This window comes from Corvus cornix, chromosome 4, assembly GCF_000738735.6.
Source record: "Corvus cornix cornix isolate S_Up_H32 chromosome 4, ASM73873v5, whole genome shotgun sequence".
NCBI lineage: Eukaryota > Metazoa > Chordata > Aves > Passeriformes > Corvidae > Corvus > Corvus cornix.
Genome location: NC_046334.1, coordinates 71,219,838 through 71,234,588, shown reverse-complemented (window position 1 = coordinate 71,234,588; position 14,751 = coordinate 71,219,838). Strand labels below are relative to the sequence as shown.

The 14,751-nt window shown below is 61.5% G+C and overlaps 1 protein-coding gene across 5 annotated transcripts; it reads right to left on the bottom strand.

The window, feature by feature from the left end:
- Positions 1-636: 636 nt before the first annotated feature.
- Positions 637-13,276, bottom strand: LOC104690840 (protein O-GlcNAcase-like). Of its 5 annotated transcripts, none has more exons than XM_010402127.4 (17): positions 13,217-13,276; positions 10,493-10,544; positions 9,229-9,326; positions 8,545-8,675; positions 7,917-8,088; positions 7,536-7,634; positions 6,976-7,260; positions 6,746-6,874; positions 5,082-6,259; positions 4,824-4,998; positions 4,465-4,521; positions 3,738-3,823; positions 3,422-3,526; positions 2,493-2,584; positions 1,919-2,111; positions 1,667-1,838; positions 637-1,369 (listed from the first exon to the last, which is right to left on the bottom strand). In XM_010402127.4, the coding sequence occupies exons 2-17, from the start codon at positions 10,519-10,521 to the stop codon at positions 1,233-1,235; spliced, it is 3,138 nt and encodes a 1,045-aa protein (XP_010400429.3). In that variant the 5' UTR covers positions 10,522-10,544; positions 13,217-13,276; the 3' UTR covers positions 637-1,232. The 5 variants fall into 5 exon arrangements, with proteins under 5 accessions (XP_010400429.3, XP_039407453.1, XP_019142944.3 ...); XM_039551519.1 differs by lacking the exon at positions 13,217-13,276 and adding an exon at positions 12,345-12,778; XM_019287399.3 differs by lacking the exons at positions 10,493-10,544; positions 13,217-13,276 and having other exon boundaries at positions 9,233-9,316.
- Between the last annotated feature and the right edge of the window lie 1,475 nt (positions 13,277-14,751).

Here is a 14,751-nt window from a genome sequence, read left to right as displayed (position 1 = left end):
GCCCGCGCCCCCGGCCCGCCGCCCCGGGATGAGGCCGGCTCCAGCCCCGCCCCGGCTGGGCTCGGCTCCAGGGCCGGCCCCGGCCCCCCGGGACGGAGCCGCGGGAGCTGCCCGGCCGCTCCTGGGGCCGCGAGGAGCTTCCAGCTGAGCCCCCACTCCCGGGGTTTGGCCACCCCGACCCCAGCCAGCCCTCTGCTCACCCCGGGCCGGGGCAGCCAGCTCCGAAGGGCAAGGGAGGGAAACAGCCAGGAATGGTTTGTCTTTGGCAGCCCTTTTCCAGGGGTTGCAGTTGGGTGGCTGGACAGATGCCCCCTCCTTGCATCCTGCCTGTCCTGGGCTGGCTGCGGCGCCCAGACCCATAGGGGAGGCCCAAGCCCGGGGGTCCCATCCCGCAGGAAAGCCCTACAGGGCTGGGGCCGTGAGCTCACACTGCCAGAGGCTGGAGCACCTTCCCGGAGTGCAGAGCAGGGGGAAGCCGGGGAGCAGCTGGGGAAGTGGGTGTGTGGGGAGCTGCTTTGTTTGAGGTGACACAAGACTGACTGTAGCAACAGCCGGTGTGGGATGTGTGAGAGGGCATGAGGGTGTGAGAGGGACGTGCTGGCACCCCAACACTTTCCCCCAAGAGACGAGCCATGGTGAGAGCCCAGCAAACGCTTTATTGCCAAGGACAGCGCTTCCCTCAGCCCCCAGGCACAAAAATAGAGGCTGCCTCACCGCATCCCATACCAGATCAATCCATTACAGACAAGCAGGTCCTCGGTGCTGAGAGCCAGCCCCAGCATCAGCCTCAGGCCACACAGGGGATGGAGAGAGCTGGGCAGCCCAGCCTGCGTGACAGGGACACTCCTGTAGCACTAAGGCACCGTGCTGTGCTCCGGGACCACCAACCCAGACACTGCCCATGGGCTCCCGCAGGCCTGGGGGCCTGCAGACAGCCTGGCTCCCCAGCAAAGGTGGAGGGTACCCAGCAAACAGGACCAGTTGGGGTGGCACAGAGGTGGCCCAATCCCCTGAGTGGCAGAAATAGCTCTCTGCTACCCAGGTACCTCACAGCCCTGCACACATCCCAGTGACATCCTGCTCACCCCCAGGCCGTGTCCCCTCTCACTTGTACCTGGTCTGCTCGAGGTGCCCCTCTGTTCCCGCTTGCTCAGGCCGACGCTGTGCGGGATGGGTGGTCAGCCTGGCCTGGGGAACCAGCCTGTCCTGGGGCACTGGCTCCCTGTGCCCCATCAGAGGAGACGTCCCAGGAGCTGAGTGCCGGGAGAGCTGCCCCAGGCCACCGGCAGGGCGACAAAGCCCAGTTTGCTGTAGAAGCTCAGCTGCTGCCGGTCGGTGTCACTGACCTGGCAGAACACTCCCCGTGACCCTGGAAGGGAGGTGAGAGGTCAGGGCACCAGAACCCCAGTGCTGGGACGGGGCACAGTGACAGGGATCCCCTCCGTAAGGGGATTGGTCTCTCCACTGCCCCTTTGGCACAGAGTGCCCCTGTGATGCCCTGAGACATGTCCCAGTCATTTCCCCCAGTGCAAAGGGAGGGGACTGTGCCTGGGAGCTGGGGCTGCTCTCCACCAGAGAGGGGCCAGCTCCCAGCTCTGGTGGGTGAGGGAGCAGTTGGGATGGGGTTGTGCTGGATGAAGGGCCAGCACTCGGAGGTCATGCTCACCGTTGGCCCTGAGTGCGCTCAGCAGGCAGAGGGCCAGGCTGCGACTGGCCCCCACGTCCAGCACGCGGGGGGCCGTGCCCAGCTGTACCAGGGAGGGGAAACGTCTCAGCACGGGCTGGGGCACAGCCAGTGGCTCTGCATGGAAGAAGAGCACTGCTTCCTCCAGGGCATCCTGCAGGAGACAAGCACAAGTGAGGGAACCCCCTCCACCTCTCCCATCCACGCTCCCCTCTGCTCCAGGTGTCCCCTCACCTGTCCCAGAGCTGGGCCACCTGCGCCCAGGTCTGGGGGGTACTTGTGCCGTATGGCCGGCAGCCAGCTGCTGTCTCGCTGCTGCAGGAAGCCCTCGGCGTGGAGCGCTCCGGCTGCATAGCCACACGGGCCACCCTCATCCTCCAGCACAAAGGTGTACTCGGGGCTCAGGCTGAGGAAGCTGCCCAGGAGTCTGCCAGGCAGAGCAGGAGCATGGCTCAGCTGAGCCTGGAGCCCCTGGGAAACCTCAGAGCAGCTTCGTCCTTCATGCCCCAGCTGGACAGCACCCAGCACCCACTGACCACCCCTTTGAGATCCCTGCTAGAAACCCTCAGCCAACGGGAGCCATTGCAGCCTCCAGCATCCAGGCTGGACATCTGTAACAGTGGCTGCCGTGACCCTGCTGGACATCAGCATGGGGGTGTCCCTCCCTGCCCCCCTCAGTGAGGCCATTGCCAGCCATGGGGCAAAGCTGGTCCCCAAAAGAATGCCGAGAGGCCATTGCCTCACTCCCCAGCCCTGCATCACCCAGCACGTGTCCAGGGTCAGCACAGTCCAAAGGGCTACATCTCACCTGTCACCGAGGAGATCCGGGTGGGTCATGAGGATCTCTGCCACTTTGGGATCACAGTCCAAACTCTCCCGGCACATGCGGTAAAGCTCTCCCTGGAAGACCCGGACCCATGTCAGCCCTGTCTGTGCCTGCCGTGCCACAATGCCAGCCACCACCTTCTGCTGGCCTCGGGCTCATCACCACAGCACAGCCAGCCTTCAAACCAGAAATTGCCATTCCGGTCAGGCATCCTGAGAGCAGCCGCTGCAGAGACGGCCCCAGGCCGGAGCATGCTCAGAGCAGCCAGAATGGCACCAAAAACAACACTGAAACTCAGGTCTCCAGAGAGCCTGAGCACAGCAGGACATCCCCAAATGTCCTGTCTTGGTCACAGTTGAGTTTGCTGCTGCAAACATTCTGATAAAAGCCTTGCTCCTGAAAGGGGAGGCTGCCCTGATAACCCAACAACAGGGGCAGGACCGTGCCCTGCTGTGCCTGTTCCTGCAACAGACCGATGGGCTCAGCTGGATTTTCCTCTCAGAGTTTCACTGGACACAGACTTTGTTGTTGTCAAGGTTCAGCCTGAACAGATGAGCTGCACTCGTGTCTGTGGTGCCTGGATTTGTGGTGTTAGCCTTTCCTTGAGCTGGAGAGGAACAGGGTGAGGGAGTGAGGTCTGGCCAGGCCCCTGTCACAGAGAGGTGGGTTTGCTGAGGTCACAGCACATTCTCCAGCCCATGGTCCGACATGCTGACCACAGCCCCGAGAGCTGCCCCAGGCCAGCTGGCTCTGAGCAGAGCTGGACCCGAGGTCCCTCCCCACCTGTGTCACCCCACACTGGGAGCTCAGCCTGGGGTCAGCAGCAGATGAACCCATAACTCATCATTTTAAGGGCAGCACAAGCCATGCAAAGGCTCTGGCAGGACACCCCTCCATGCCACGGCTCCCACCTTGTCCAGGGGCAGCAGCGGGCGCAGGAGGTACAGCTGGCTGGATGGGAAGAGCGGGGGTGGATGGTAGAAGAGGTCACAGCTGTTCCCCACGGGCAGCAGTGCCTGGAAGAGATACAGTCCATCAGTTGGTCCTGGCATCCTGGAGGCAGCAGGAGGGTGGCTCTGAGACTCCCGAAATCCCAGGAATCACAGCCCAGGTGCAGAGGCCTGGGGCTGCTCTGCCTTCCCAAGCTTGCAGCAGCTCAACAGCAGAGTTGGGATATTGGCTTCCCAATGGTTCCTTCAGCCCCCACAGGGAGGGAGACACCCTCACCTGCAGCTCTCCAAAGAGGCCCCCACGACGCGCCCAGGGCTCGGCGTCCCTCCCCAGCAGGATCGGGGCAGTGATACTCTGGCACCCTGGAAGCAGCAGGACACAGACACACATGAGGTGAACAAAAACCTGCTAGGCAAAGGGAGGTCAGCCTCTGCCAGGCAGATCCCTGCTGTCACAGCTCCAAGGATGTGTTCCCCAGCTGTGCAGCCTGAGACAGTGGGAACGTGCCCTGCATGGCTGCGTCCCCGAGGAAGGGGCTCAAGGTACACGGCTCCCTCTCACACTGGAGACCTGCTCAGGTCATCACCTGGTAACAGTTCTTGGTTTTTAAGAGGTCACAAGGCCCACAAAGCAACCAGGGAGCCCTAAACCAGAGGAAAACTGTGCAAAGCGATGCACAGGCATTGAAAAAACAGCTCCACCTCTCACCAAGGGCATTACTGCTCCCAGAACCCTTCTTCCACACAGGCTCTGGGGTCTTTGGGATAAAAGGGCTGAGGAACCATATCCTAGAAATGACTGTGAGATATGGTGAAGATCTACTCCAATGACTGCCCTGTCCCTGGCAGCAGTGCCTCATCCTGCCCCACTGTGTCATTCCCAGGGCCATTCCTGCTCGGCTCGGCAGGCAGAGTGTGGGGAAGGGCAGCCTGATGGCAAGTGCTGGCTGCTGCTGTAGGGCTGGGGCTGGTAAGGGGTGAGCTAGGGCAGTGTCCATACTTACAGCCAAAGCAGTTCCCCCAGGTGCCCTTGGGGTCGGGGTCACAGAGCAGGTGACCATCTGCAAAGAGGTGAAGGGGTGAGCACAGGACACAAATCAGCCACAGAAAAGGGGTCAAGGGGAGGTGCACTCCCAGAAGGGACCCTGGCACCCCCAGCTGGACACTGGAACCCCAGATCTCTGGGGTGGGTCCCAGAAACCTTCACCTCCTTAGTGGGGAAGCAGTGGATCCCCAGAGAACAAGCATCAGGGTGCCCTGGATGTGCCCCAGTGCCACAGAGTCCTGCACTCCGACTCAGCTGGGTTTGGATAGGTGTGACGGGGACTGGCAGGGGCTGGCAGGGCTGGCATCAGCCACGTACCCAGCCAGAGGACAAAGGCACTGGCGGCCAGCAGCATGTTGCGGATGTCCCAGAGGTAGGGGTGCAGGTCGTAGAGCAGCGCCCGGCCGGCGGTGCTGACGAAGCGGCTGTGCAGGCGGCACGTTCGCGCGCAGAGCAGCTGGAAGGACTGAGCCCGGCCTCGCCACTGCGTGCCCTGGAGACACACCAGGTGTGAGCCACCTAGGGACACACGCCATGGCAGCCACCCTGCTGCAGCAGCACCAGGACCAGCCTTACCCCGCAGGCATCGGGTGCCGTGGCCGGGACCCCCACGCTGAGGCTGTTTGCCCGCAGCCACCGAAAGTGCTCCAGGAGATCCTGTGCCAGAGCTCCATGGTGGTAGGGCAGGTAGAAAAGCTCCACCAGCATCCGCACCTCCTCCAGGGTCAGTGGTGCTGTAGGGCTGGACACGGCTTCCTCTGGGGTCAGTGGTGCTGTGGGGCTGGATCTGGCCTCCTTTGGGGTCATCAGTGCCGTGGGGCCAGACCCAGCCTCCTCTGGGGTCACCAATGCCACGGGGCTGATCCTGGCCTTCTCTGGGGTCACTTGTGATGTGGGGCTGGTCCTGGTCTCCTTGGGGGTCACAGGGCCAGACCCAGCCTCCTCTGGACTCACTGGTGCCATGGGGCTGGATCCAGCCTCCTCTGGTGTCAGTGGTGCCATGGGGCTGGTCCTGGCCTCCTCTGGGGTCACTGGTGCCATGGGGCTGGTCCTGGCCTTCTCTGGGGTCATCTGTGATGTGGGGCTGGTCCTGGCCTCCTCTGGGGTCAGTGGTGCCATGGGGCCAGACCCAGCCTCCTCTGGGGTCACTGGTGCCATGGGACCAGGGCTAGCACCAACCTCATCAGTCAGTGGGGCTGGGAGGGCAGGGCTGTCACCAACCTCAGGCCCTGGGGGTGTCTGGGGCACATCAGTCCTGATGGCCTCAGGCTGGGTGCTGCTCAGAGACTGGACGGGGCTGGCACTCCCTGTCCTGGCATCACTGGTGGGCGAGGAAATGTTCTGACTGGTGGTGGCCCCGTTGCTGGAGCTCGTGGTGGGGCCTGGACTGGGGGGGGTCTCAGTGGCCATTGGGATTCCTGCAGACTGGGCACTCCCAGCCACACTGGGCAGAGCAGAGGAGGGCTCACAGCTCTCCCCACTCTCCGTGGCGAGCTGGTCCCCAGCCCTTGTAGGGCCCTGCTGACCGCCAGTGGGTGTCCTGCTCCCGCTGTCCTTCTCAGGCTCCGAGGTCACCTCCTTGCACCCCTCCTCTGGTGCCACTCCACAGGGCTTGGGGCTGTGCTCATCTGCCCCACCGGGAGCAGAGTCGTGGGGCTGAGGGTCGGGAGTGACCTCCTGTCCTCGCTCTGTGCCAGGCTGCAGCCTTGGTCCTCCCTTGAGGCTGACACTGGGGTGTCCTGGGGTCCTTCCTCCTGGCAGAATGGAACAAGAGGGAAGCCCCTTTGGCAGCTGCATGGAAACTTCTGCCCATGGAGCAGGACTGTGCTGGGGAGCTCCATCCCCGAGCTGGCAGGAGATGAGTTGCCAGAACCCTGGGCTCGAGTTCAGGCCCCTGGAGCTGGTGAGGCTGTGGCTTTGCAGAGGCAAACACTGCAAAACACCAAGCTCACCCCTGGCTGACCCCCTCTTCCAGAGCTGGTGCAGGCTTCAGTGCTGCCAGCCAAGAAAACCCTCTCCAGGTTGTGGCCATGGCAGGAGCACCCATGGGGCAGCACGGCAGGGTGGACACTCACACCTGCCCACCACGGCATGAACGGCCCTGCTGCCACACCAGCCCCAGAGACCCTCCAGATGGGCAAGGCTGGGGCTCCCTCACCCCGTGCCCACCAAGCTCCTGGCAGAGCCAATCCAGCGCTCCAGGGATTGAGGGATGCTGCATGTACAGATCCATTGCCTACCTGGCTCCAAGGCCTGCTGGTTTATCTCGGCCACCCAGTCACACAGCGCCAGCTCCAAGGCTTCCTGGGGGCTGTAGCTCCTATCCTGAGCACCTTGGCTGTCCCCCAGGGCTGCCACTGCCTCCATTCCTAAGGAACTGCAGCTCGTCAGCCTGGGCAGCCCTGGTTCCATGCAGGAAAGCTTCAGGGCTGGGCAAGGATGGGCAGCAATGGGCACTGGGGCCAGGTACCTGCGTGGTCAGGGTGGGCACAGCTCCCCAGCTCGCTCCGAAACCAGGTGCCCAGTGTGTGTATGGGGACGAAGTTGGCCTGGAGCTCACAGTTGGGGTTGAGGAGCAGCCCGTGGAGCCTGGACATGAGGCCAGGAGCACGCCCCATGTAAGGGCCCAGGAAGACACGTCTGCAGTCATAGTCGTTGGCGTAGAGGTTGTCCCAGATGACGGGACAGCGCCTCAGGACAGCCTCCACCTCCTCCAGCAGCACTGCTGAGAGCTCCTGTGACACCACCTTTGGGCCTGCAGCATCAGGGCGGGAACACACGTGGGGCACAGGGTCCATCGGACACACAGCAGGGACACGGGCAGAGATGTGGGTTGGGTCTCCCCACCCACACTCCCAAGCCAGGAGAGCAGACCCTCAGCTCAAACTCCTGCCTGGCTGGGGCTGCACACCCCAATATGAGGCACCACAGTGGGGTCACTTGCTGGTGGCTCTCCCAGGACAGCCCGTGGCCACAGGGTTTGCAGACACTGCACGTGGCCACGCACCCAGAGCTGGTCCTGGTGCTCACCTGTCCAGATGACACTGATCCCTGGGAGCAGCTCTTGGCCAATGGTCTGCAGGTAGCAGGACTGGCTGGGGCTGGGAGAGCAGAGCGAGCTGCAGTATTCTGGGAGAGAGCACAGAGCATCCCCTGAGGGCTGGGGGAACAGGAGAGGAAAGGCTGCCGGGATCATGGACAGGGGCTGGGGCCCTGCTGCAGCCTGGTCCTGTCTTAGTCCCAAAATGTCCATAGCTCCCCCAGGAGCGTGAGGAGTCCAGGGAGAGCTGTGGGGGCGGCCAGGGCACTCAGCTCTCAGCAGGGACAGGGGCTGGGTGCAGCCAAAGGGCATCCCAGTGTGAGGGGACTCCCTGGTTTGGGGGGCTGGGATTGCAGCGCTGCGGGCAGTACCTGTAGGACAGAAGAGGAAGATGGAGGGTTGGCCCAGCTCCTGGTAGACCTCGTTGGCCACAGAGGCCTGAGCCTGTGCCAGGGAGGGGAAGACATCTCTGTCAGCTTGGCACATGCAGGGGTCGATGTCGTCAAAGAGCAGCGCGAAGGAGCAGCACCCCATGGCAGCCACCTGTGGGCACAGAGGGGCTGCTGGGATCCCTGGGCACCAGAGAGCCCCAAGGGGCTGGAGAGAGGCATCTGGGCACAGCACAGATGGGGCAGTTCCTGCCTGGGCTGTGCCATGGGAGTAGCAGCTGCCCATGGAGCAACCCCACCATGCCAGTGGCTCTTTGCCCTCCCTGGGGACCCAGGGCTCAGCTCCAGCCTGTGCCAGGCCTCAGTGCTGCTCAGCAAGTTCTGGGGCTTGGCTGGTCCATCTCCTGCCCCCGTCAGGCATCCATGGAGCCTTCAGCTCTCTGTCACCATGACAGGGACAGCACATTGGCCACCGGGCACCCGAGAGCTGCTCCCTCTGTGCAGCAGCAGGAGAGGTTTACACCCCCACACCAGCCCATGGGGTGGGCACAGGAACCACACATGTGCCCCTTGCCTGGGAGCAGTGGGATGAAGGAATGGCCCACGGTACCTGCCTGAGTTTTTGCTGCAGCAGGAGCCGATCCCCGGCGCTGGAAAACACCATGTCCTGGCCAGCAGAAATGGCGAAAATAAACTCCACACCCTGCTCTTGGGCAGCTTCGATGAGAGACTGCATGCGGGCTGGGGACAGAGCACAGGGGGTCTGTGAGAACTGGGAGGCACGGGATGGAGGAGGACAAGGGATGGAGGGGGACAAGGGATGGAGGGGGACAAAGGATGGAGCAGGATAAGGTGTGAAGGGGGACAAGGTGTGAAGGGGGACAAGGTGTGAAGGGGGATGGGGTAGAGCAGGACAGGGGATGGAGCAAGACAAGGGATGGAGGGAGAACCCCAGCAGTCTGAAAGGAAGAAGCTGAGGTCGTTGGGAGGGGAGAGGCTCCAGGAAGACCATTTCCACTCCCTCAGGACACAGAGGACTTTTGACAAGGGTGTACGGGCCAGAGATCACATTGCCAGAGACCCAGATGGGGAGTTCCCCATGCTGGGTGGTTCCTTAGGCAATTCCATATGATGGGCACGGTCTGGGAATCTTCTTGCGCTTGGCAAGATCTGGGGGCCTCCATGCAATGGGCAGGGTCCTGGCAGGATGGAAATAGCTGAGGCACAGCCCATGCTACCCTCTCAGGGACCCGGGATGCTTGCAGCCCCCCGTGGGGCCCAGCAGAGCCGCTACCTGCCTCATGCTCTGTGTAGGGCTCTCTCCAGAGCAGCCGGTGCTTCAGCTCATCCTTGGGCGCGTACATGTAGCAGTTCAGCCCCTGGCGTTGCAGCCTGTGCAGGGAGAACAAGGGGTCACCCAGGTTCCACACGGGCTCTTTGCACGGCCACATGGAGACAGAAATCTCAGCCAGCTGAGCTCTAAGGTTTGTGTCAGAGAGCAGCAGGACATGCCCCCCGGGAGGGCAGACACCTCCCTCTTTTGGCACTCCTGTATGGAAGCCATCTGATATATTCATTTGGTTTTATTTATCCTCCTCAGCAGAAACTATTTTACATTTTCCCATGGTCAACAGAGTAGGAAGCACTTCAGGTATCTCGTGATAAAAGTCCCTTGTCTTGTTTCTTTCCAGATAAGAAAAACACCGATGGACATGTCACTCTCATGTGCCACCATGTGAACACATCCCAGTCCAGCACCAGACAAGGCCCCCATTAGACCTTCTCATTCCTGAGTTACTTTAAAACATCACAGCTTGTTTTCCTTCCATTTTTCTGTACCCACATTTCTGGTCCCTGCACTCTGGTCCTTAATTACACTTGTGACTGCCCACACTGTCACCACTGCACTGCCCATGCAGTCACCAGGGCACTGCCCACACTGTCACCACTGCACTGCCCACGGGAGGCCCTGCAAAGCCCCAGTTCATTGGTGGCAGGTCCTGTCAGTGCAGCTCATCCCTGTGCAGGGATGGCCTGTGCATGCGCTGCTTGGAGAGGAGCTGCATGGATCAACTCCCATCCCAGTGACGGATCCTGCGCACATCCTTCCATCACTGGGACATGGGGTGACGCACAGACAGGCATGGGGACTCACGGGGACACAGCAGGGCCACCCACACCAGGCAGGGGTGGCAGCCTCAGGACACAGCAGCCACCTGTGCTCAGGATGGAGTGATGCCCTCGTTCCCACAGGGTTCAGCCCAGCTCCAGCGAGCCCGGGCAGGCTGGAATTGCCCGCCTGGTGTCTTCGCTCGCTGCTGGTGGCAGCGGGGGACGCGGCCAGCGTACCCACACGGGGCTGCACCAGGATGAGTGGAGCCCCAGCACCATCTGCTGGCACGGGGCGGCCCCGCGTCCGTCCGTCCGTCTGTCCCGCGGCACCCACGGCCCGGCCAAGCGCGGATCCTTCCCGAGCGCTGGGACAGGGGGACACTGAAGAAGCATGAGCCCCTTTCGATGCCACCGCCCCTTCAGAGAGGAAAATTCGGGGTACTTGCCATTGAAAAAGAAGTTTTCTCTGATCCATTGACCACGGTCTCCCATAGAAACCTGTAAAAGGGAGGGGAAAAAAGGGCAAAATGTAGTTGTTAGTGCCTTAAAACAGTCTCTGTCTGTGCTATCCCTGAATGCAGAGATGCTCTGCTGGACATGCAGCACCCATTCCGCCACTGGGACCACTTCCAAGGAAGAACCCTTCATATTTCTGTGTGTAGGAAGCCCTGGGAGGTGCAGAGTTGTCTGCAAGGCCAGGGAGAAAGGATATCCAGTGGAACACAAGCCCTTTCCCTTGGGGACAGGCAGATAAATGGGTTTGGAGAGATGCAGATTTGACAGCTCCTCAAAGCAGAGGTTAAGGGGAACCCGTCAGTGTCCCAGCACAGATGGGAGATTTAGCAAGAGAAGAACTTTCAGCCACTTCAAGTCTCTGCAAGATCTGGCAGCTGCAACGTGAAGTCTCATGGAAAATCCATTACATCTTGGACGGTGATGGCAATTGGCCATCAAGGCATCTTCCTGCTTTCTCTCTGCATCACGGGCAACTTTTGAGTCAATCACTGCACCTTCCAGCAGCCAAGGCCAAGGGGAGCAGATACTTGGGAAGTGACGGCATTCCCAAAACTGGGCGGTGCACAGGCGCAGGCTGCACTGACTCCATTAAGCTGGGAGAAGGGATCAGCTCTCGGTGTCTGGCACGAGGCCAGTGTCACCCAGGAAAGCACCTGCATTTCCCAAAGCACCTGAGTGTCCCAGAGCTCATCTGCCCTCATTCCCTTGGCTCCCTTTGGCAGGAGCCCACCCTGCAACCCCCAGCACCAGCCCTGGGCAGTGGTGAGGTGGGTTGCACCACAGCAACACCCACTCTCCATCTGTCTTCTCTCTGCAGACAGATCTTCTACCTGCTTGAACACCTACATGGTTATTCCATATACTTTGAAATAATTTATAGTCACCTTGCTATCCATCCCCCACCATACACGGGGCCAAATTTGTGGCCACTTGAGAATCCCAGCAAACATTTCAAAGTTACTTCTGTGGTAAATAATTTGCTATTTCGAGATCACAGCGAGGTCCCCAGAGTCCCTGTATGGCACCTGCAAGTGACACTTTCACAGCACATGTTGCTGTGAACTGATGTGGGCTGGCAAGGAGGACACTCAGTCCTGCACACGCCCTGCCAGCAGTGTTCTCCTGGAATGGCTTTGCCAGCAGCATCCCTGTCCTCTTTCCCAGGTCAACTCTGCTATATCGATGATTCTTGTCTGACTCATGTCAGCTTCTCCACCCCTGCATTTCCTGTTTATTTTACATTTATTTGCATGGTGCCCCAGCTTCCTCTCAGGTGAGGCAGTGGGCAGTGGCCCTCAGGGGGTTACTGTGCTGCCAGGAGAAGGGCACGATTTTGCCAGGCCTGGCTCAGCTCCAAAAGAAGCTGGGGATGTGGGGAGGGAGAAGCACAGAGCCAGCTCTGGGCACGGGTCCTGCACTGCTGCCCATGGGCAGGGTGGGCAGGTGGGGCACACCGGGAAGCTGCCCCTGAGTCCAGGGCAGCCGAGAACCTCGTGTAGAGCTCTGGAGCCCGAGCAGAGGGTCCCTGTGCCCCTCTGGGGAGGTCAGCTCTGCTGGTGTGGCTGCGGGGCTCAGCGGGGCTCTGGGGAGAGCTGGGAGCATCCCAGGGGTGCTGCTCCAGACTCCCGGCAGAGATGGGGTGCCGTGCAAGAGCCCCACTCCCGCCTCCCCCACAGCCTGGGGCCCTTCCCGGCCCGGCTCACTTCGGGTGGATGGGACCAGCCCCTGTAATGCCCGAGCGGGTCGGGCGCCGGCCCCAGCCGCGGCCCCGAAGGCACCTACCTTCCACCACGCCGCAGAGGAAGCGCGGCCGCTCCGCCATCCCGCGCAGGAGCGGCCCTGCCGGCGCGGGGGCAGGCGCAGGGTGCGCGGAGGGGGGACGGAGTGATGCGCGGAGGGACGGAGGAGTGCGCGGGGGGACGGAGGAATGCGTGGAGAGATGCGCGGAGGGGCGGACGAGTGCTCGGGGGGATGGAGGGGGAGCGGGGGTTGAAGGAGTGCGCGGAAGGATGGGGGGCGCGCAGGGGTGGAGGGTGCGCGGGGAGGGATGGAAGGTGCGCAGGGGGCGGAGGGTGCGCGGGGAGGGATGAAGTGTTGGCGGGAGGGGATGGAAGGATGCGCAGAGGGGTGGAATGTCTGCGGGGGGATGGAGTGTTCGCGGGAGGGGATGGAGGATGCGCGGAGGGCTTCGCGCAGGGGCAGCTCCACCGCCCGCCCTCCCCGCGGGGACGCGCTCGCCGCAGCGCAGGGGGCGGCCCCGCGGGTGGGGCCGGGGCGGGGGCGGAGCGGGGGCTGCCCGAAATCTGTGCGGAGCCCCTGGGAGGCGATGCTCGGAGCCGCAGACTCGGAGCCCCCCGGCGCTGCAGCCGCCGCCGCTCCCGGGCACTGTGCCCGCGCCAGCCCCGGCTCCCCCGCGTCCCCAGCTGCGGGGCTTCTCCCGGTGCAGCCCGAGGACACTTCCTTCTCCTGCCTTTGAAGCTTCCCGGGACCCCACAGCCCCAGAGTTGTTCCCGAGGGGTCGAGTGTCATTATCCCCTTGTGTTCACCACTGAGCTGGCACCTGCCCTGGCCACACCCTCGTGCCAGGCCTACGGTGCGTTCCCTCTCCTGGTCCGTGCCATCAGGCCGGTCCATGTGCCTTGCAGGTGACTCACCTGCCTGCCTGTGTCAGGCTGTTTGCCTTGTGCCACCCTGCTCTGAGCTGCTGACGCTCGTCTGGCTCGTGGTTGTCTCCGTCCCACAGGCTGTGGTTTGCAGACGTGCTGCCACGTCATGAGTTCCCTGTCCTGCAGCTGCACATCACGGGGCCCTGCCTACACGCGAGCCGAGGTGTTTGACACCACCAAATCATTTTGCCCTTTTTCAGACCACTGTCCCTGTTTGTTGACGCCACTGTTTTGCCAGGGTTTGCGGTCTGATCGTTCGCCTGTCTTGTACACTCTGTTATTGGTACTGCTGTGGTTACATCCTATTGCTGTTGCTAGTAAATGGCTCTTATCTCACCCTGTGTGACCTTTACTTTTTGTGCCTCCAACTCTCCTCTCCGTCCTGCCTCGGGGGGAGGATAGGGCATGAGCAGGTGGTCTGGGATGTTTCAATGGGAACACTAAATTGGGGAATAGCATTCCTAAACCAGGACACCGGCACAATTTTGTTACCATGCAAGTGTGAGGGATGGAGCTAAGAGAGTGCAGAGGTTCACCCCTGCAGCCAGGCACTGCCAAGTCTCTCCCAGCAGCTCTCTCCACCTGCAGCTGTTTCATCAAAACCACGGGTGGAGAAATGGGCATCAGGGCCTGGAAAACCAAGATCTGTGGCTTCTCCCTCTTCCCTTTGCAGGTTTATGTTGTGTCAGGAAACTGAGTCATGGTGCCTGGGCCATCAAAGCAGCAAGAAGCCTGAGAGTGACTGACCAGCAGTGACCTGGCAGGGTCACAGTGCCATCAGAGTGCCACTAGGCTGGGCCATCCAGGTGCAGGGAGCACCTGGCTGTGCTCGTTCTTGTTCTTTGCCTCACAGCCAGCATCTGTCCCACCTGCTGCTGGGAATGCTGGACTCAAACCTGAGCCTGCAGAAGGGTGCTGGGGCAGGCTGGAGTGGCCAGCCATGGCAGAGACAGTACTGGGAGCAGCCCAGTGCCCCTGGAGTGGCTTCGGGGCCTGGGGACATGGCATAGTTGGAGGGAGAGAGATATGGATGGCATTACCCCATCCACATAGACAGTCAGAGAATGAAGTTGTGCGGGGCTGTGCATACACAGGTGTTTGCTGTGATTCCTTCCTTCCTCTGCTTTCTCTGGGAGCACCTGGCTATTTATTCCATGGTTTTCTTGGACTATGAACTTGAGCCAAGCAGCCTCAAGTTCTCCACTTGCTTTTTTCTCCTAGCAAAGACATCACTCCTTTTTCCTGTCCTGTGACACCTCACCTATCCCCTGTCCACTGCCCACATGGCCCTCACTTATCCTCAGCCCATCCGAGCAGGTTTTCCCATCTCCAGTGATAGCACACGCCTGTGTCACACGTGTGTGCACCAGTTCGCACTCACGCACACGCACACACATGTTCACACTCACGCACACGCACAGGTGTGCACATAGGGGTTCACACTCACGCACATGCACACACGTGTTCACACTCACGCACACGCACAGGTGTGCACATAGGGGTTCACACTCACGCACATGCAC